Consider the following 21,262-nt stretch of genomic DNA (forward strand, 5'->3'; position numbering starts at 1 on the left):
GTGACGTAGTAGGGGCGCGCCGGAAGCGCTGTGGTCGGGGCTGCGCGCCGCGCGGCGGTGACGCAGAAGGGGCGCGCCGGAAGCGCAGGGGAGGGGAGCGCTGCCGCCGCCGCCATGTGCCAGGCGCAGGAGCAGTACGGGGGCTGCGGCCGGCCTCAGGGGCGGCCCCGCGTCGGGTGAGAGCCCGGCCCGCCGCGCGGGGAGAGACCAGGGTCCCCTGGGGATCGGCCACAGAGACAGCGGGGGCGGGCGGCCGGCTGGAGCCTGGGCCAGGCCAGCTCTGGCCTCAGCGCCCGCGGCCTGCCCGGCTCGCTTGAGCCGCGGGGGGGCCGTTGCTGCGTCTGCCCTGGGGGCTCGGCCGGCCTCGCCCCGGAGCTCAGCGATGCGGAGTTCTCGCCTCCCTGAGCGAGGCAGCCGTGCCCGCCGACATCCTGGGGACAGGCCGGGCCTGGGGTGTCGATCGGTGGGCGGGGGGGGGCTTGCAGTGCCCCGCCCAAGTGGGCCTTTGGGTGCCACAGCACATTGGTAAAGAGCCACAAAGGTGACCGTTGCCTTGTACTGGGAGTATTCCACCCACTCCTTGGTGCTTTGGCCCTTCAGAGGCGAGAGAAGTTGCAGGGTGCCCCTGGACCTGCATCTGGCCAGATTTGCACGTGGCCGCAATTGTGCATGGCACAACTGCAGCTGTGTGTGCAAATACCAGCTTGAAGGCATTCCTCCGGCTTTGTGCTTTGAAAACTGGGCCTGACATAACTGAGATGTGGACAGAGATTTGTATAGTTGGAGGTGATAACTGGTCAGCTCAGGGACTAATAGTATAACATAGCCTTTTACTGCTAGAGCACGGGTTGTGCTATCACCTCCCATGCATACATAACCACAGCATTTCAAGCTCTATAGTTCCCACATCAACCCCAAATTCATTTCACAATTGTACTACACCCATCTTTCAACTCTGAACTTACAAAGCACCTGGTATCTTCAAAGTGTTTAAACAAGCTGATGGTGGTTTGCAATGCTCTTTGCTTGAAGGTGGTCCCTAGGATGGTAATCGGTTCGCTTTGATTGTCTCTTTCCCCAGCTGTGCGCAGAAGTGCATGAAGTGCAAGGAGGCGTCTCCCGTGTTAGTCATTCGTGTTGGAGATGCCTTTTGCAAGTAAGAAAGAAACAGTCATAGTGATTTGCAAGAGGAAACCCTGTTCAGAAGGCCAGAACGTTCCCATCTTTAGAACCTCATTTACTGATCTTTATAAATCTGTTTGAAATAGGGCTGTTTATGATGAGGGTTGCAAGAGAGATTCAAACCAACTAGATAATAAAGAGCACAACAGTTGTGTACAGCAGATTGAACTAATTCAGGAATGTGGGGAGTTGCCCTGTAAGGCCCTTGCTTTGGATTTGCATCTTTTTGTTTCTGCAAAGACTCAGTCACTACCATTGCATGCAAGAGATATTGTGATGCATGGCCCTAGTTATGGAGAAATGGGGTATGAGCATAGGGAAAGGCGGGGGTGGTTCACCCTTTTTTTTTAATTTGGAAAACAAACAGATCTAATCTGCCCCATATTGTTTTTATATGAATCTCGGAAGTTGATTGGTTTGAGCTCTGCAGGCCAGATTTTTGAAAGCCTGGGATTGCAGTTGCGTAAGCAGTTTGTACAGGTACTGCTGTGACTGAGATACAACCCAAGCAACGGCACGCACGCAACTGATCAGAGCTGTAGTCGCAGTTACCAGCGTGCATGCACCTACCTGCATGCCTACGTTCTTTGCAAACGTGGCCTTCTTTCGCCTTGTGCTCGTTTTTACCCTGACAGCTCTGAACTGAGGCTGGGGAACTAAATGACCTCTCCTTGTGTCTGGCTTAACTTGACCATTTAAAAAAGCAGCAAACCCTTTAAAATTGATATCTGTCATTGTACAACGGAACTTTTTCCTCTTGGGCTTTTTATTTTGTTTAAGTGTTTTGGCTCAGAGGGCTAGAGAGGGATCCAGTCCAGCAAGCCTGGTTTCTCAGGCTAGCTTTAAAATGGATCTCCACAGATTTCTGGGTCCCCAAACTGGAGCTGTCTTGCTGTCAGACAGAAGCTAATTGATGAAATCTTAAGGGGGACTCATTGACTGACTTTGCTGTCGGGCAGGGTAGCAGGCAGTTCACTGTGCCTCCCAATTGGCCTGTGCTGGAATCAAAGCTTTATTAGCAGTGAGATGCGGGTGCTTGAGGTGCTGCCTGCCAAGGCTAGGATCTCGCGTAGGGTTGGGATTGTCATTTCTAATTACTTACGTGCGTGTTTGTTTCCAAGGGCCTGTTTTAGGGAGTATTTTGTTCACAAGTTCCGTGCGATGCTTGGGAAGAATCGTGCCATTTACCCAGGAGAGAAGGTAGAGTCGCTTTTTGTGTAAGGGAGGGATGGATGTGGGAAGGCGAGGAGGAAGCAGAGATGGATGGTTAAGTGTCTCTCATATCTCCCTTACAGGTTCTTCTTGCGTTATCAGGTGGACCTGCCTCCAGCTCAATGCTTCGACAAGTCCAAGAGGTATCCGCTCTGCAGCGCAGCGTGGAAACTTGTTAGATGTTAGGAACAGTGAGAGCAGTTAGTCAGAGGAAGGAACAGCCACCTGGACCATAGCTGGGGTATTAGAAATGGTTAAGAGGAGACTGATGAACTAGCAGAGAGGAAAGCATTGCTTTGTGGGGTGATGGACTGGATCTCCCAGAGGGCTGTCTGCTTCTGTATGCCTCCATGTCTAAACCCATAGTAGTGCAATCACTGAATGTGGCTCCTTAGAAGTTCTCACAATTCCTGTCCAGTGCACCTGCAGCTCTCTTTTCCCAAAAGGTGGGAAGCTCACAGCCCCCCAGGGAAGTCCGAGCGAGGGGGGCATCTAAGCTGCGCCAACAGTTACTGCGACTGTGCGTGTAAGTGGCCAGGTCAACGTTTGAGCCTAATCAGGTGGCAATTACAATCACTTGGTCTAGGCTGGGGCCTTCAGCCCACGAGATCTAGGCGTGTTGTTAACTAGAAACATTCGCTATCTCTCCTGGGGCTGTGGGAATGCCTCACTAACAGCCAGGGTCAGAAGAGTCAGACCTGCCCTCTCTGCTAGATCCAGGGGATGTTGCTAAGACACGCAACCATTCATTACCTTTCCCAGCGCTTGGGGCGAGCGGCTCATTCCCATTTCTCTTCTCAGGGGCTGAGTCGGGAGACAGCCAAGAAACTGCGCTTTATACCAGGCATCATCTACATCGACGGTAACCCAGCAACCTGTCCTGCTCCCAGCCCATTCTGTGCACGTGGTTTTGGGCCAGCCTACAGGCTGATGCTGTCCAGCATTAGGAGAGCCTGGTTTCGGATAGTGCCCCTCTCACTGTTAAGGCCTGTCTGGTTTCTCTGCTCTCCTGTTGCTGGTAGCGTCCCTTCAGGCCTGGAGAGGCAGGATCCCCAAGAGAGCAGTGAGATGGCCAGTGGACAGAGTAAACACATTGGAAATGTGTTAAGCTTAACTAGTTAAGCTAGTCTGGTTCACTGACTGGAACCCAGGGGAGGCACGCTTCAGACACACAGGGCATGCAGGTGGATGGTGTCCCCTTCCCAGGAAGGGTCCGACCACTCAAACGCTCCCACACCCCTCCAGCCAGAGCTCCTGGCAAGGCAGGCCAAGGCATGGGCTCAGGAGTAGGGCTCTTAGCCTGATCCACCACTCACAGTATCCCCTCCGCAGGCAGCAGCTTCCCCACCTGACCTGGTTCTCTGGTCCCCCTGGGCAGGAAGCAGGGGGAGATCCCTTCCCCTGGGGGGGACTCAGAGCCTCCCACTGCCCCATCTACTTTCCTTGCCCTCATGAGTTGGGGGGGGAGGAGGGGAAGTTTCCTCTGTCATTGCCCTGACAGACTATTAACCCTTACCCTACCCTCAGCTGGGCAGGGGATGTGTGGCTCCATCGCAGATAGGCTTAGGCTGATCGGCAGCTGCTAGCTGCTCTCTTTAAATCCTAAGAGACAAGAGGCTAGGTAGCTACGCTAGCCCCCATTATGGGGTGGGATGGACCAGGGGGTTAGTGTACCAGTTGTGCTTCCATCTCCAGAGACTGCAGAGCAATCCCAGTCTGGACCCTACCAGAGCACGAGTTAGCGGGTCTCTTCCCAGACCCCAGCAGGTGCATGGGCTGGCCATGCCCTGCTGAACCCAGCACTTTGTTGCCCGACCAGCTGGGCGCTCTCCACATGGTCGTGCCAGCAAGCTGCGTAGGAGTAGAGAGACTCTAAATAGGATGGGTGGAGCTGCTCTGCTTGTTTCAGGATGGAGGGGGGCATCCTCCTACCCCTCCCGCCGTCCCTGCGGGGTGCTGAAAGGGAGTGGGGCCTGGCTGGAGGATCAGTGTGTTTCTTCTGGGTTCTTTCGCTGGGTGCTGCCGCTGACTCAGTGGCGTAGCCTGTTGTTTGATGACACTCACACTTCAGTCTTAAAAACATTGGAGACCAGCCAGCTGAACTTATCCAAATGCATCGTCTAAAGAGAAACCAGCACAACACGCAGAGAGACGCGCACCCTCCGGCCGGGAAGCAAACTCGCGCGGTGGGTTTGCCACGCATGGAAGGGGTGTTTCAAAGATCCGCATTTCAACTAGCGGCATTTATAGGATGATTTTACAAGTTACAAAGCTCTTTATACGTCACTGAAGTCCAATCCCTCCGTGTGTACCGGTTCCATCACTTGTTGGCCTGTTTGTTCCTTATCTTTGTTTGGTTACTAGCACTCCAGGGATATGAAGGTACCTTCCCACTGTGCTGGGGCAGAACGTTCATGGATTTTGCCTTTGACAAGTTTCTTATTTTCTAATGCCAAAGCTGACTTCAGCTTTGCAGAGCGTTATGGGATATTTGATGTGGATGAACAGAATTTTGAGAAGGGCATAATTCATTCAGTTAACATAACTTCCCAACACCTAGATCTATAAACCCATGCACAGAATACCTACTCGTATGTGGTGTACTACACCTAACGTGTATTGGCGAATAGTGTATATGGAGATGAGGAAGGGAGGGCGTACGCATCTGAAGTTCTGCAGCATGGCTCCAGGCTGCCCATGGAGAATCCAGGTCCCACCTGGAGATGGTCGGGTCTGGCTACTTGTAGGAAGATGGAGCATTGCTGGGGACTGCTCCCCAGGCTGCACTCCTGTCTTAAAGAGAAGGGTGGCTGCAGTTTGCTCCATTGCATGCAGCCCTCAAGGCCTGCAAGCCAATATCCCCCCTGCCCAAGCCTTGGAGAGCCCCATCTCCCTGCTTCCTGCCTTGTTAGTTGGTGAGGAGGATAGATGTGGCTGCGTGCCTTCTGGGTTGGCTGGAGTGTCCTAGGTCACTCCCCACAGACAGAGAAGTCTCTCCTGCAAGGCAGCTAACTCACCTCATCTGGCATCTCGTTTGCTACTCAGAGGGAGCTGTGTGCGGACAAAGCCTGGCTGAGAGAGCGGAGACGCTGCTCCAGATGGAGACCATCCTGCAAGCCTCAGGGTTCCCATATCACCTGGCCCACCTAGAAGAGGTAGGGTGGGATCACAGCCCTGGGGAGCGCTGGGGCGGAGTCACATTGCAGGGAACTGGAGGCTCCCACACTGGGGCAGTCACTGGGCGAGAGATCAGACCTTCGCTGCAATTCCAGGTGCTGGGAGAAGAGCCTCTGGATGAGATGTCCGAGGCCCCTGCTCAGGGTAGCCACCCAGTGCCCTAGGAATGAGGGAAACAGATCCGTCCAATAGGAGCCGATGAGGCTGGGATGGAGGAGGCCCATGGCCAGGTGTCCTTAGCAATGATAGGGCCTGAATGAGACAAGTGTATTAGAGAGGCAGCTTGGTGTGAGTGAGGAGCTGGAGCTGGGACCTGACCTCTAATCCTGTCTCTGGCACAAGCTCCCTGGGGCTCCTCCAATGTCTGGGTTTTGCCAGCTCCCGAGGCACCGATCTCACTGCCAGCAGGTGTGGGTCTCAGAAGCACCATGCAGGTGCTTGCTGTGGCTAACAGGATCCATCTGCTTGCTCTGTGCAGGTATTTGACTTGCCCAGCTCCATCCTGCAGCATGTGCCCCACAATCCCGCAGGCCCCAAGAACAGCTACAAGGAGGCGGTAGAGGGCTTCATCCGCCAGCAGAGGCAGGAGGAGGGCGGAGGCCTCTCTCTGCCTGAGAGGCATATCCAGGAGAAGCTTGCCGAGTTCTGCATGCAAGATGTGCCCAGAACGGAGGGGCTGGCCACAGTCCAGACAGAGCAGCTGATCCAGCTCTTTGGGTCTGTGAAGACGTTGACGGCTAAAGAAGAGTTGCTGCAGACCCTGCGGTGAGCCCCCTCCAGAGTGCTGTGGGGGATGGACAGGGCCTCCCCCTTCTCTGTGAGCAGGGCTGCATGCTTTGCCCTCTCTGACCCTGCCACGGGGGGGGGGGGGCTGCCCAGGTGGGGAGGGGCTGAGGACCTTTTTCCTCTGCCTTTCCTGTCCTCCAGTCCATCCCAGCATGCACTGCTTCCCAGCCATGATGCTGCAGCTCCCGTCCACAGGAGTGTCTGTCTGTCCCATCGCCCTCGGGCCAGGCCCCCCAGCGAGCTCTGGGGATCTCAGGATGAGCTGCCTAGGCCGCTACCCCACGTTCGCTGGGTTTTGCAAGGCACCCAGCTGCCTTTGGAATTCAGTGGGGATTGGAGGCTAATCTCCCTTCAGGGCCTTGGGAAAGCCCAGCCCTGCTCATCTCCCCCCAGCTCCCTTGAGATCTCGTCTCCCTCTTGTGAAGCCCCCATGAAGGAGTGGGCTCTGCTGTCCCACATGGCCCCTCTGCCTCGCCCTGGGTACAGCAATGGGTGGGAGGCTTGCTGTGTGAGCTGGTGTTCGTGAGGAGCTGCCCAGGGCTGATGGGCTCAGCGTCTCTGCCTGGGTCCGGGCTGCAGCCCTCACTCCCTTCTGGCTTCTTCTTCAGCAACCACCTGATCCTGCACACGGCCAGGGCCCAAGGGTACTCCAAGGTCATGATGGGAGACAGCTGCACCCGCCTGGCTGTCAAACTGTTGACCAACCTCTCTCTGGGGCGGGGAGCCTCCCTTGCCATGGACACGGTAAGTGCTGGCCGCAGTTGGGTCGGAGTCACTGGTTACCCAGACTGCACCGTTAGCCCCTTGGTCCTAGTGCTGCCAGGCTGCTGTGCTAGGGGGAAGGCCCCAGGCCCAGCCTTACCTGCACTGCCCGGGCCGTGGCGGCAGTAATGCGCTGTGGTTTAGTGGGACGTTGGGGAGAAGCTGGCAGTGCCGTTGTCTCCATTGTTTTCGTCGCTGAACGCACCCGGGGCCCACGGCTTCATGCTGGGTGAACATGTAGCCCTCGTGGGGGCCTGGAATAACGAGTTGCTATTTCCCTGATCTTCTCCAGCTGCCTTAGTGCCTCTAACAGGCTCCCCGCCAGTACATGGGCATCGGAGCAGAGCAGCGTGCAAGCTGCTGTACGCGTCAGCATGGGGATTCTGATCCAATCAGTTTCTGCTCTCTGCGCTTCAGGAAGGGGAAGTTTTCCTGCCCCTGAAATTGACATTTCTCAGCTGCAGTAGCGAACACTGGAGCTGGGACAGATGTCACTGCACTGACAGCTCGAGCCAGGGCTTTCGGTCAGGCAAGCCGAGCCACGTCCTTCTGCTTCCCTTCACAAGCTGGAGTGAACGCCTTGCAGCCCCGGATCCTGCCAGGTTGCGTTAACCCTTAGACTGCAGCTCCCAGGCACTTGGGGACTGATTTAACAGAGAGATACTTGGGACTGTACATCTTCACCCACGTCTCCCTGTGGGGCAGGTGCCAGGACCGACAGGAAGTGACTGCTCCAAGCCCAGAGAACCCAAGAGTTCTTGGCTCCCCTGTCCGTGCTCAGAGCAGGAGACCACTGAGTTATTAGTTACTGATGGGAGGCCAAGGAAGAAAAAGTTGAAGCTACAATAAAAACTAATGTCTGATTCTCCCACCCTGAAAATCTAAAGGGGGGAGTTGGAGTTAGGGAAACTCCCAGCCCCAGGGAACGGTCTGATCTATATTCTTTAGTCCCCATTTTAAGAAGGACAGCAGCCCTAGGCACTGTGCATCCTGAGGAAATTGCTCTTGAATCCTTTCCCAGCAGCAGAGAGCAAGGGGAGTGGGCTGGCCGGGGTTCCCATGTGTGCGCAGCAGAGGGGTTTAGTGAAATTCAGGGGGAAGCAAAGGTAGCTCCCGTAAAAAGCAGCCCCGCCTCCTGTAGTGTAGGCAGCTGCTCCCAGCACTGGGAGGTCGGCCAGAGAGAACTGGGGCCTGATTTTTTTCCTTGCAAGGGACCAATGACGTTACATCTGCTGACACTGCTTGTCTGGCAACTGGAGATCAGAGGATGGCATTCCCCATAGCACAGAGCAGGCTAGGTGCATTGGGGTTTCTCCCTCCCACCGAAGCCCATGCTGGAGATCAGCTACTGGCCTTGACAGATGGTAGATCTGATCCAGGGTGGCGATCCCTATTTTCCCAGCCTCTGCTTGCCCTTCAAGGGGGATCCCAGGTGCTGCTTTGCACATACTCTGCAGACAGCAGCTGTTCCGGGGTTAGCCCTGGGTCCTGCCTCACAGCTGCTTTGAACACAGAGCCCCCTCAGCAGCGACTTGTGCTGCCCTCTATGGAGCCCCGCAAGAGGCCTGTGAATGCCAACTCAGTGAGAGAACCTCTGTCCCTTTGCTGGAGGCTGGCTAGGTTACCAGGGAGCAGGACACACCCTCGCCCCGCTGGGATCTGCCTCTTGGACTAGGCTGCATGTCCAGCCTGAGAACTCCCCACACTCCCTCATGGGCAGCAGCTGGCAAGGAACATTGCCCAGTGGTTTGAGCAAGAGGCTGGAAATCGGGACTCCTGGGTTCTAGTCCCTGCTCCGGCACAGACTCCCTGTTTGGCCTCAGGCATGTCCCTTCCCCTTAGTGCCTCGGGTCCCCCTGTGAGATGGGGGTAGCAGCTGGGCGGAGGGGTTTGTAGAGAACCCTGACGTGGGCGCTGCCTGCCCCAGAATCATTCCTACGACTGCCCTCGGAGAGCAGCACAGCTCTGAGCACGCTGCAATCCAGCTCCATGGGGAAGCTAGTCTGGAGGGCGGGGGGCATGCGCCTGCCTGGCAGTTCACCCCCAGCGCTTGGCGCTGCCCCTGGTGTGCTCCTGGCATGGGGCCGGTGCTCACCCAGCCGTGCTCAGGCCCGAGCGCTCCGGGCAGACGTGCAGGACGGCTGGGTGCATCCATGGCCCCAGGGGGCTGGGCTGGGGCCATCCCGGCTCTGCGCTGGTGTTGGGCCCTCAGTGCCCGGCTGGTCCTTCACCCAGTCTCTCTCCGCGCAGGGCTTCTCGGACGATCGCCATGGCGACGTGGTGGTGGTGCGGCCCATGAGGGAGTACGCGGCCAAGGAAATTGCCTTCTACAACCACCTGTTTGGCGTTCCCACGGTCTTCACTCCTGCCTTGGACACCAAGGTAGGGGGTGCGCGGGTCTGAGCCTGCCGGGCACTGGGCTCTTCCGGCAGGGCCGTGGCACCCCCTCTTGAGCCCCCCCGTCTCTCACATCCCAGCCCAGCCCACGAGATCTGCAGCCCTTCCCAGCGGTCAGTGCCACAGGGTGGCTGTGCCATGCAGGGACTCCGGTGCCCCTGGCACCAAGGGGCACTTTCCAAAGTGCCTGCCTGCAGTGATCCCTGATAGGGATGGGCAGCGAGGCCAGGGCCCCAAGCCCAGAGGCCCGGCCGATGTGACTGGGGGAAGGCTCTGGCAGATTAGGCTAACGCCCCCTCCCCTGGGCATGGTGCCGATTCCATCACGCCAGGGCCCCTGAATGTCTGTGGGGATGACCCAGCTGCTTTGCTGTCATCACAGGGGAGTCCTGGAGTGGGCGTGGGGGTTGGAGCCAGCTAGGCTACGAGACGCCCTGTGGCTTTCTCCCCGCAGGCCCTGGAGAAGGCCAGCATCCACCGGGTGATCGAGCGCTTCCTCTACGGGCTGCAGGCAGAGTTCCCCTCGACCGTCAGCACCGTGTACCGGTAAGGGCTGGCCCCTGTGCGGGGACGGGACTGAGATCAGTCCCGTCCCTGCGACACCTCTGCAGACCTTGGCTCTGCTCAGCTGGGAAATGTGGGGTTGGCTTCACCCTGGAGGCCATTCGCCCTCATCAGACCAGAGCCCTGGTGGGAATGGCTGGAAGCTTCTGCTTATGGGAGGGTCAGAACTCTGCAGCGCCCCAGAACCCTGACTCACAGCACCTCCTGCTGCGCAGGGCGCCCAGGACTGCAATGGCATGGGTGGGGTACAGGGCACTGATTGAACTGCGTGGGGGAGCCTGGGACGGGAGTAATGGGACCTGCGGGTCGGGACTGAGGGGCACTGGCAGATGCTGGCATCGCCTGGCACTAACCTCTGTGCGTCCCCCTCTGGGCTGCAGGACGGGCGAGAAGCTGAGTGCGACCCCTGGAGATGCCGGCCTTGCCCCTGGTGCCGCTGAGCCCGAGCGCTGCCTCCTCTGTTCGTGCGCCCTGGACACTAATGTGGGTAAGTGCAAACGCCGCCCACCCGCCTCTCCCGGCTGAGCCCAGCCAGTGCAGGCTCTGTTCGCTCGGCCCCTTTCCCTGGGGGGCAGCCTCCCCCACCCACAGGATCCCCCCTGGCTGATCTAGGGCAGGGCACCAACAGCTACCCTCCCAGGTCAGAGCTCCATCGGGGTCTGGCCCCTCACCACCCCTACAGGAGCAAAGCAGGGGAACCTTGCCATGGTGGGGTGCCAGGGGCCTAGAGATGCAGCCTGGCTAAGGGCAGGCCAGGGTGAGGATTTAACTAGCCCCTTTTCCTATCTGCCCAGCTGAACTAGGGGCCTGGATATTCCCAGGGCACCTCGTGCAGGGGAACCTGCCTCTGGCTGTGCCTGGCCTGGAAGGGGCCGTCTGAAGGGCAGGGCTGTGGGGTTTGCCATCCTGGCTCGGGTCACTGGCTGGCCCTGTCTGCTCCGCCAGGGAGAGGCAGATGCCTGGCCTGCTGGACGGGGAACGGAAGCCCGAGGGGCTCTGACTACCTTCTCTCTTTGGTGCAGAGGACGGCTCTGCTTTGCAAGCAATCCTGGTCTCGGAGCAGCTCTCCCAGCAGAGGCTGCCAGCTGCATCGCCTGCCGGCCGAGGGTGCTGCCAGGGGGCAGAGGAGCAGAGAGGATGCTGCACGAACACGACCGCTCCAGGGTAAGGCACCCCCAGCCCAGGATCCATTGCGGGGTAGGTGCTCTGCTTGGATCAGCACTGGCCTTGTGGCCCTGCGTGCGCTTCCCGTCTGGGCCGACACTCCCCTAGCAGCCGTGGCACCTCCCCACCACCATCCTCCTTGAGCTGCCCCCAGCCAGCTCCTCGCAGGGTATCCCTGGAGAGAACCGGCCCCCAGCCCTCACCTCACTTCTGCCTTCTCCCCTCAGGGCCGACGCCCGGGCTGACTTCCTGCCCCTGCTCTGCTACGGCTGCAGACTGACCATCAAGGACACGGTGAGCCCCTCTGCCCCTCCGGGGCTCTGCTGCAGCCCAGGCCGGGCTGGCGGGACCAGTCTCAGCCCTGCTTTATGCCCCCGGCAGACCTGGCTGTCTAGAGGGGTGGGTCTCCTTTGTTTGCAGGACTGTGGTCCCGGTGGAGTCTCCTTAGGATCCCAGCTTTGCCCATCAGCTCCCTGCATCCTCCCCTGCCCCCAGCCCAGGGCTGAGGCACAGTGCCAGGGGCCGGGGCGGGTGGAGGACACACCCTGGCACTGCATATGCTGTGCCTGCAGGGACACCAGCAGCTCAGGAGGGGGGTGCTGGGGGCAGCCCGTCACCACCGCTCTGTTCTGTTACAGACCTGCCTGGAGAGCCTCCCGCTCTACGTCCGCTCGGAGGCAGAGCGCAGGAAACGCAGGTATGGGGAGGGCGGGCGGGTCGGCGCCATCAGTCACCGCACTCCTGCATCACAGCTTGAGCCCTGGGAGGGCCGGGACTTGGCTCTTGCACGGATCCCAACCCCTTCGTCGGCAGACGCGGCTCTAGGCCGGGGAGGAGCCGCTGACCCGGGGGCCAAGTTATAAGTAAATCAGAGGCAGAATCTCCTCTGACTACTACTTACACTTTACCGTAACATCCAGAACGTGACCTGAGCCAGTGGGACCAGGCCCGCCCCGGGAGCTCACAACCCAGCGTGCTGGGGGTCTGAGATGTTGGTTGTCTTCCAGGGCCTTGATGAAGCTGGAAATCCAGGAGTTCTTGCTGGAAGATGAAGCTGTGAATCCAGGTGAGAGCTGACAGGTGGGCAGGGCTCCCTTCTCTGGACCACACTCCCAAAGAGCTCTACACTGTCCTGGCTGTCGGGGCCCCAGGAGAAGCACACCTGCCAGAGAGCAAATGGGGCCTGGGCCCAGCCCCCTCCAGCCTGGGCTTGAGATCACCGGGGCCCTGCTGCAGGGCATTGGGTCTGCCTTTGTTTCCAAGGTGCAGGGCCCAGCTCTTGTTCATTGCCTGCCCCTGGGAGGCACCTGCTACCTGCCGCGGGGGAGAGGAGAGAAGACACCGCCCTCCTTTTAATGACTGTTTTGAAGAGGAATACGTTATTTTGCACCCCTGGCCGCACAGCTGGATCGAGGCCCTGGGGCCAACTCCCCACTCTTGAGCGGGTGAGGCCAGGCTGAGTCAGGCCCTCGGACTGTGCCAGTCCCCAGTGGAGCACCCAGCCAGGAGGAGGCAGCTTCACGCCCCGCCTGGGCAGGAAGATGGAGTCAGTCAGTCACACTAGCAGGCCTTGGCTTGGCTTTTATTAGAGATCTTTATAAATAAACCATTTGAATTTTTAAAAAAAATCTACAGTCCAGCTGGAGGGAGCCCAGCCCTCGCCCCTGGGAGTGGCTGGGGGAGTGCGGGGGGCCAAACCAGTCCTGGGGCAAGCGGAGCTCCGCTGAGCTGCCTGCATGGGGCTAGCACGGGGAGCAGTGGCTGCAGTAGCATGTCCCACACCCTCTGCAGGCAGGGCAAGAGGGGCGGCAAGCCCAGCACCGCCTGTGGGGGTGTCAGGCCAGTGGGACCCTCTGCTTGCACCCATGGGTGCTGGCCAGTGCTGTGCTGGGGGAGTAAGGTATTGCTTTGGAGAGTTAGTGCAGCCGGCTTCAGGAGCAGGCCAAGGGGGTGACTGGGCCAGGCCTTGCCTGCAGCGGGGTTGGGACCAACTGCAGCCGGCTGGCTTGGATTCTCCCGCTGCAGGAGGGAGAGGCCATCTCCCTCACAGGCAGGCACAGCTGCTGAATGGGCTCCAGAGTGCACCCCCCCTTCTCTCTGGGGTGCTAACAGCCTGGCAGCAGCAGGGCTGGAAGGCACTGAGGTGGGGCCGGGGCAGGAGCGTGTCCCCACCCAGCTGATGTGGAGGGACCATGGCTCCTGGGGAGGGGGGGTCTTCACCCAGCTACCTTTGAAGGACTCACTAGTAAAGCAGTTAAACTTCCTTTTAAAAAGCACAAGTCCAGCCTTCCCAAGGTGCCCCCTCTCCCTCATGGGTGGTGCTGGGCACAGCTCAGACCCCCAGGCAGGGTGGGACCCCCTGCAGTCACTGGGGCTGGCCTGGAGCGCTCAGGGTGCACTCGGGCCAGCTCCCCCCCCCCCCCCGACGGGGCTCTCCAGCTGGGCTGGTTTAAGGCCTCAGTTGTGACATTCCAGGGGTCAGAGGGGGCCCGCAGCCGCAGCGCTGGTCACCGGTGGCTCCCTGCTACTCCTTCTCCCGTGTCCACTTGATCATGGTCTCGGGCGAGCGGTAGAGGAAGATGAGCTTGGCGTAAAGCTCTTCCTCCAGCTCCAGCTCGCCCGTCTCGCGCACCAGGAAGATGTCCTGGCACAGCTTGAGGATGCGGTCCACGCACGGCAGCTCCTCGAACATGATGGAGTGCGAGATCTCGCTGAAGAAGCCCCGCACGAACTTGCCGATCACCAGCACGATAGATACATAGAGGCCCATGATCCTGCAACGGGGTGAGGGCAACAGGGTCAGCCCTTCTCCCTGCCCCCCAGCAGCGCCCTTCCCTACAACCGCTGGGTCCTGCACTGAGAGCAGGGTCAGGTCCTGCTGCCTCCGGCCTGGCTCCAAGCAATGGGACCGGCTGGGACTCCCATTGGGAAGCTAGCAAGGGACAGGAGGCTGCCCCGAGCACACTCGTGTGCTCCTTGGGGTGAGGAATGGGGGGCACCAGGAGCAGGAGGCCCTGAGCTCTGCTGTTGGTATGGTTGTTGGGATGGGCTCAGGGTTTGTACCACAGCACTGGGGAGCACAGGCCAGGGAGTCCCCCCAGAAAGGCCTCCAGGCCATAGGGAGTAATGCCCCACTGAGCCTAGGGGCTTCCTCAGGCCAGATGTCCCCTGATACTGCAGGGGGGCACCCTCCCTGCCTTGTACCAGTGAGCCCAGGGGTGCCCTCACTGTAATGGGGGGTACCCTGCCCATCTCTTCCCCTGCCCCCCTGGTACACCAGAGCCCTGGGCTGGCATCCTTCCACCCCCTTGTACTAAATAGCCACTGGGCCGCCCTGGCTGATATCCCTCCATACCCCTGAATGGCCAACTCCCCCCCCAGTGCAGCACCCCAAGGCTGCTATCCCTCCCCTCCCCTCCCCACACTAGAGCCCTGGGCTGCCCCAGCCTGGTGCCCTTCCTCCAGCAATGGCCAATGGGGGGTGGTTGTGGAAGGGGCCCTGGCACTCACCCGTAGCCGGCCAGGAAGCCCAGGCTGGGCGGGCTGACCTTGTCGTTGAAGATCACCATGGGCAGGATGTCGCAGTCCCGCTGCTGGCACTCGGTCAGCCGCACCACCCACCACTCCAGGAAGCTGCCGGTGCCGCCCCCTGCACCCACGGGCTCCCGCTTCAGCTGCACCTCCACGCCCAGGTAGCTCTCCTCCTCCTCTGCGGGGATGGGGAGAGACGGGGTCAGGGCTGGGGGCTCGCCCCCCTCCAGCCAGGCAGGACGTGTCCCCCAGCACCCCCATGGCTGGCTTCCCAGGCACTTAGCCCAGCCACCCCCCAAAGCGGCTCCTGCTGGGCCATGCCCCCGGGCAACCCCCTCCCACAGTTCCTCTGCCAACCACTGCAAGGCCCAGCCCTGCAGCAGCGCTCCCGTGGCCTGCCCGCTGGAGAGGCAAAGGGGGCCATCTTCCCCTCAGCTGCCCCCCCTCCAAGGAAGCAAGGCCCTGACGCTGCCAGCAGCATGGAGACTGGGGACACCCGTCACCCTAGAAACCAGGGACTGAGCCCCTCCTCCCTGGCACCCCGGGGCAAGTTCCTCCCCACACCAGGCAGCCCCAGCCCCCCAGCTCAGCATGCCGGGGGCAGACCCCGGCCGGCCGGCTCACCTGGCAGCAGCTGCTTGACGGGGTTGGCCTCTGGGCCGTTGGGCGCGCGGATGTACGTGGGGAAGAGGTGGGGGACTTGCCTGCAACACAAAGGGGGGTGAGGGGAGGCAGGCCGAGCCCTCCTGCTCCTCCTGGGGCGGCCAGGCTCCGTGGGGAGCTGGGCACAGGGTGACGGCTGGGGGGCTGTCAGACTGCTTGCACGCGCTGTTCCCCGCTCCCTGACACGCCAGCCCCTCAGCACGGCACAGGCTGGTTTCCTCCCGGCCGCGCTGTGGGGACGGGCCCCCAGGCCTCGCGGTTCACCAGCGTGCTGGACCCAGGCAGAACCCCCCGCCCCATGGTAGTCACCCTTGAGTCACCCGTGGCTCCACCCCACCCCTAGTCACTCCACTCGTAGCCCTGACCCGCGGCCATCTACCCACCCACCCTGCCCCGCCTGCTGTAGCTGACTCTGACCTGCCCCCCATTATCCCCTCCTCCCAGGGCCAACTCCCCACTTCCTGTTGTGCTCTCCCCAGCGCCCTGCAGGGAGAAGCTAGTCCTCCCCCGACCCCCATGCCACGGGGCCCCAACGCCCCCGCTGGGAGGCCGTGTGACGCCCTGGGAGCCTGGCCCCCCTGCCACTGGGCAGCCGATGCTTCATTGCAGGAGGGGAGGGGTTTAACTGGAGGCTTCCAGCCCCTCCTCCGCTCCCCCGGCTCCGTCCCTGGGGCGCCACGGTGCCCACACTCACACGGGGGCGTCCCTGGTTCCCTGCAGCAGGTTGGCGAGCTCGGTGCGGACGGGGGTGCCCGGCTGCAGGTCGGTGGTGTGCTTATCGAAGGTGTGCTCCACGGTGCCCCCCTTGCCCAGGTCCCTGCCGGGAGAGAGAGGGGAGGCAGGGTGAGTGTGGAGCAGGGCACAGGCCCTGGGGGCGGCAGAGCCCCCCGCCCGGTCCCGGCCGCTACCTCTGGAAGGTCCAGGTGAGCCGCAGCGTGATGTCCGACGAGCCATTCAGCAGCTCCCTCCGCATCTGCTCGCGGCTGGGGGGGCTGATGCTCCAGAGCGAGCCGGAGCTGCCCTCGATGCGCGCTGTCACGATGTCCTCGTAGCCGTACAGCGTGATGAACTGCATGGCCACCTGCCAGCGCGGGAGACGTCAAGGCGGGAGTGTTGGGCAGGGACCCCATCTGACAGCCCCGCCCCAGCCACGGCCCCCGCCCATCACTGACACCAGGGGCGGGGAGAGACCATCAGGGCAGGAGTGAGGGGCAGGGACCCCGCCCCAGACGGCTCCAGCCACGGCCCCCACCCATCACCGACACGTGGGGGCGGGGAGAGACCATCAGGGCAGGTGTGCGGGGCAGGGACCCCGCCTGTCAGCCCCGCCCTGGATGGCTGCCACGGCCCCCACCCATCACCGACACCAGGGGCGGGCAGGGGCGGGGAGAGACCATCAGGGCAGGATTGAGGGGCACGGACCCCGCCCCAGATGCCTTCAGCCACGGCCCCCACCCATCACCGACATGGGGGTGGCGGGGAGAGACCATCAGGGCAGGAGTGCGGGGCAGAGACCCTGCCAGTCAGCCCCCCCGAGATGGCTGCCACCCCAGCCACAGCCCCCACCCATCACTGACACCGGGGGTGGGGAGAGACCCTCAGGGCAGGAATGAGGGGCGTGGACCCTGCCCGTCAGCCCCACCCCAGATGACTGCCACGGCCCCCACCCATCACCGACACCAGGGGCAGGGAGAGACCGTCAGGGCGGGAGTGTGGGGCAGGGACCCCCCACTCCAGACAGGGCCCCCGACCCAAGTGAACAGGCCCCTGGGCTGGAGCAGTCGCTGCCTTTGCACACATTAGGGACAGGCAGGAGTGGGTGCCACTCCCGCTGGGTGCAAAGGCGGCAGGCTCCGGCCTGGCAGCAGGAGCAGAGCATGGGCAGCCAGCACTGGCAGCAGTCCCGCTCCCGACTGGGAGGAGAGGGGGACGCTCAGTCCAGCCCACGCCCATGGGTGCCTCCCAGCATAGCCCCTCTGTGGGAGTGGATGGGTGAGTGTGAGCACCACCAGCCCCTCCACAGCCCCCCACGCTGACCCCCCTTTTCCAGCCCCCCCAGCACATCCCCTGGGAGCCAGGATCTGCCCCTCCTCCTGCACCCCTCACCCGCACACCGTGGCTCCGCCCGGCCATGCCCCCCACAGCTGGGGGGTGGGCCCCTTACCGGCTGCCTTTCAAACTGGTTGGTGAGCACCTCGTAGTCCTGGGGCGTGAAGGGCTGGATGGACTGCTGCTGGGCACTCATGGTGAAGAGCGGCTGCGAGGCAGTGGGGAAGGGGAGCAGGTGTTAGGGCCAGGGAGCGGGTGGGGACAGCCTCAGCAATGCCCCCCCCGGGCAGCAGCACCAACCTCCTCCTGCCGCGCGGCACCCGCTGGGAAGCCCTGGGGCAAGGCTGAGCGGGAGGTCGGGGCAACAGGAGCCGCAGCCCCATCCGGCCGAGGGTCTCAGCATCCTGCGGACCCTGCGTGCCCAGGGTCACGTGAGGAGGCAAGCACAGCCAGGGAACCCAAGAGTCCGGGCCCTTACCCTGCTTCTAGACCAGCCTGCCTGCCTCTCTGCAGCCAAGCGCAGGCCAGGCATCCCCAGCCAGTGGCCTGATTCCCTATCCCACCAAGGGGGAGTCTGAGCCCAAAGCCAGGAAGGTCCCCAGGCCCCCTTCCTCTCCCCAGCCAGCAGCCGGGCCATTGGGCAGCCAGAGCTGAGCGTGGCTGAGCAGAGCCCCGCTGAGCAGAGCCCCGGAGCTGCCCTGGTGGTGATCAGAGCCATGGGGGTCTGAGCCCCCCCGCAGTGGGATGCCCGGGGCCTGGCCTGGCCATTACCTCGTAGCCCCCCAGCTGGAGGGTGACGGTGACGTCAATGGGGTGGTTGACCACGCCCACCACGGAGCGCACCAGCGACATGAAGAGCAGCGGGAACCAGATGATGCAGATGAGGAAGAGGATGATAAGGCCGCCCATGCCGTACTTGACAATCTTCTTCTTCTTCTGGCCCTTGGGCTGCGGGTATTTCTGCGGGGACAGGGTGGGCTCAGCTCGGGGCCAGCGGGGCTCCCTGAAGGCACTGGCCCAGCCTGGGAAAGGACAGACCCCCACCCTGGCGAGACAGCTGTGCTAATGGCTCCCAAGGCTCATCTCAAGGCCTTTCCCACCCTACAGGGGGCAGAGGAGGAATATGGGGGGACGAGGATCACGCTAAGTTAAAACCTGAGTGACTTGGAGCACATGGTCTCCCCACTCACCCCTGCGGATACCCCTCAATCCCAGCTCCTGTGTTATTCTACCCTGGGCTCCTTGCAACGCAGCTCAGCTGATGCCCCTGAGCCCCAACCCATGGCCTCCTGCTCTGCCAGTCCCGGGCTCCCCCGAGCAGGGTCCGCCAGCTGAATCAGACGTAGCCACATTCTGTGGCTGAAGAAATACCAGGCACCTAGCTGAGATCCTCAAACTCGTTTCACTTGTCCTGGAACTCAGCTCTGCAGAAAGTGCCTGCTACACCACCCAGCCCCTGTCCCTACCCAGCTCACCCACCCCGCCCTGCCCCCTCGCACTCCCCACCCCGCCCTGTCCCTAATGCCCTTTCAGCTTCAAGTCCCCAGGCCTGGGCATAAGAACAGCGACACTGGGTCAGAACAAAGGTCCACCTAGCCCAGTATCCTGTCTTCTGACATTGGCCAATGGCAGGTGTCCCAGAGGGAGAGGCCCAAGGACACCCAGAGCGTGGGATTGTATCTCTGACCATCTTGGCTAATAGCCATAGATAGACCTATCTTCCATGAGCTTTTTTTTTTTAACCCTGTTATAGTCCTGGCCTTCACAACATCCCCTGGCAAGGAGTTCCACAGGTTGACTGTGCATTGAGTGAAGAAATACTTCCTTTTGTTTGTTTTAAACCTGCTGCCTGTTAATTTCATTGGGTGACCCCTGGTTCTTGTGTTATGAGAAGGAGTAAATAACACTTCCTGACGGACTTTCTCCACACCCGTCATGATTTTACAGACCTCTGTCATATCCCCCCTGAGTTGTCTCTTTTCCAAGCTGAACAGCCCCAGTTTTACTAATCTCTCCTCGCACGGAAGCCGTTCCATCCCCCTCATCATTTTCGTTGCCCTTCTCTGCATCTCTTCCGGTTCTAACATAGCTTGTTTGACAGCTGCAGCACATTGAGCAGATGTTTTCGGGGAACTAGCCACAGTGACTCCAAGATCCCTTCCTTGAGTGGCAACAGCTCATTTATATACATTTGGGATTATTTGCCCAGTGAGCATGACTTTGTCCATAACATGTGGCGACACGGTCCCAATCAATACAGGGGTAGTTGAAATCCCCCATGATCACTGTTTTCGTGGCCTCTCCAATCCCCCTGAGCATGTCACAATCACCATGGCCATCCTGGCCAGGTGTTGGCAGCACCTTCCCACGGCCATGATCTTATCATGCAGGCATGGAATTCCTTTCCTCAGAGAGTCTAAGGGGCACTTTCATTCATTACAGATGTTTACTGTATGGACTCTGCTTTCGCACACAGCACCACTCCCCCACGAGGGCGACCTAGTCGGTCATTCCACTATTGCTGTGCCCCATTGATTAGCACCGTTCCACCAAGTTTCCGGCATTCCTATCCTCATTTCATGCCAGCTGTTCTAGGTCACCCGTCTTCATAGTTCAACGGCCTGTATTTGTAGAGAAGCACTTGTACATTTTGTCAATATTCAGCTGCTTGCCTTCCTGTGTTAGATTTACATGAGACTCTTGTACGTTTGACTGTTCCTCACTAGCTCCTCCCTGGACTTTACCCATTTCTTTCCTGTCCTCTTTTCCAGGATATAGAGTTCTCCCTTCAATGATTTCACCCCTACGGGATGCGTCTGCCTGAACTGTGCGTTCCTCCACCCGGCTTCGTTTAGAAAACCCTCTCTGACCTTTGTAGCTACACACGCCAGAAGTTCGGCTCCACCTGGGTTTAGCGGGAGCCCATCCTTCCTGCCTAGGTTCCTCCCTTCCCAAAAGGCTGGGGGGTGAGCAAGCCAGGTCTCCATTTCCAACGTGGCATGGCACGGGGCTGGCTGCTAGCACCGTACCGTGGACAGCGCGGGGGCAGCAGGGATGGGGAACCCTACCTTCTCAGTCTCCCGGCTGCACTTGATGATGAAGATGTTGGCGTAGATGTCCTCTACGCACATCCAGTTGGAGAGGGACAGGGTGGTGTCAGTCCAGACCCAGTCCATCACGGCCCGCAGCTCCACCAGGAAGGGCACCAGGCGAAACCTGCCACGGGCGAGGGGAGAGCAAGCGGTCACTGGCTGCACCCTGGGGGGAGCCAGCTGTCCTCTGTCCACCCTGAGTGTCCCCCTCCCCCAGGATCCCCTGCTCAGGGGCAGCCCTGGGGCCCTGGGCACATGCCAGACTGAGCCCTCCCATTCTGCCTCCCCCAGGGTCCTGGGAAGCACCACTTGGATACAGGACCCTTCTTCACTCCTGTCCCTGGCGTTGGTGCTATACAGTCCCTGCACACACTCCTGGGGAGCGAGGCTCAGAGACAAGGGGGCCAGGGTGGAGCTCACCCCCGTGAAGATCAGAGGGCAGATCTGTTACCCTTGGAAGAGGAAGAGGTTGAGGTGGTTGTATTTCTTGGTCAGGAAGTTGCCCAGGATGCGAGTCGGGTAGCCACAGCGGATCTGATAGGCCGACAGAGCGAAATAGATGCACTTCACGAAGTACCACAGCTGGGCTACTGTGTTCAGACTGAACATCCTGCAGGGGCAGAGACGGGGGGAGAGAAGTCAGAGAGATGGGGAGGCCGGCAGGCGTCTGGGCAATTTGTGCAT

General features: G+C 60.5%; 2 protein-coding genes across 4 annotated transcripts in view; one reads left to right on the plus strand and one right to left on the minus strand.

Moving 5' to 3' along the window:
* The first annotated feature begins 77 nt into the window (after positions 1 to 77).
* On the plus strand, positions 78 to 12,871 carry CTU2 (cytosolic thiouridylase subunit 2). The gene is made up of 15 exons (XM_077831278.1): positions 78 to 176; positions 1,082 to 1,156; positions 2,304 to 2,382; positions 2,478 to 2,537; positions 3,196 to 3,256; positions 5,440 to 5,549; positions 6,050 to 6,336; positions 6,966 to 7,101; positions 9,370 to 9,501; positions 9,970 to 10,061; positions 10,460 to 10,566; positions 11,102 to 11,243; positions 11,471 to 11,537; positions 11,882 to 11,940; positions 12,251 to 12,871. The coding sequence occupies exons 1-15, from the start codon at positions 115 to 117 to the stop codon at positions 12,318 to 12,320; spliced, it is 1,539 nt and encodes a 512-aa protein (XP_077687404.1). The 5' UTR covers positions 78 to 114; the 3' UTR covers positions 12,321 to 12,871.
* The window catches only part of PIEZO1 (piezo type mechanosensitive ion channel component 1 (Er blood group)), a 109,356-nt gene continuing 100,892 nt past the window's right edge, over positions 12,799 to 21,262 (minus strand). For all 3 annotated transcript variants that reach the window (XM_077831275.1, XM_077831277.1, XM_077831276.1), the window contains 9 exons: positions 21,030 to 21,188; positions 20,555 to 20,702; positions 18,258 to 18,446; positions 17,602 to 17,694; positions 16,346 to 16,518; positions 16,132 to 16,254; positions 15,399 to 15,478; positions 14,754 to 14,952; positions 12,799 to 14,017 (listed from right to left, as the gene is read on the minus strand). In XM_077831275.1, the coding sequence (XP_077687401.1) occupies positions 13,768 to 14,017; positions 14,754 to 14,952; positions 15,399 to 15,478; positions 16,132 to 16,254; positions 16,346 to 16,518; positions 17,602 to 17,694; positions 18,258 to 18,446; positions 20,555 to 20,702; positions 21,030 to 21,188 (1,414 nt within the window). In that variant the 3' untranslated portion in view covers positions 12,799 to 13,767. The remainder of the gene's footprint in view (positions 14,018 to 14,753; positions 14,953 to 15,398; positions 15,479 to 16,131; positions 16,255 to 16,345; positions 16,519 to 17,601; positions 17,695 to 18,257; positions 18,447 to 20,554; positions 20,703 to 21,029; positions 21,189 to 21,262) is intronic.

The sequence above is a fragment of the Eretmochelys imbricata genome, chromosome 12 (assembly GCF_965152235.1).
Source record: "Eretmochelys imbricata isolate rEreImb1 chromosome 12, rEreImb1.hap1, whole genome shotgun sequence".
Taxonomy (NCBI): domain Eukaryota; kingdom Metazoa; phylum Chordata; order Testudines; family Cheloniidae; genus Eretmochelys; species Eretmochelys imbricata.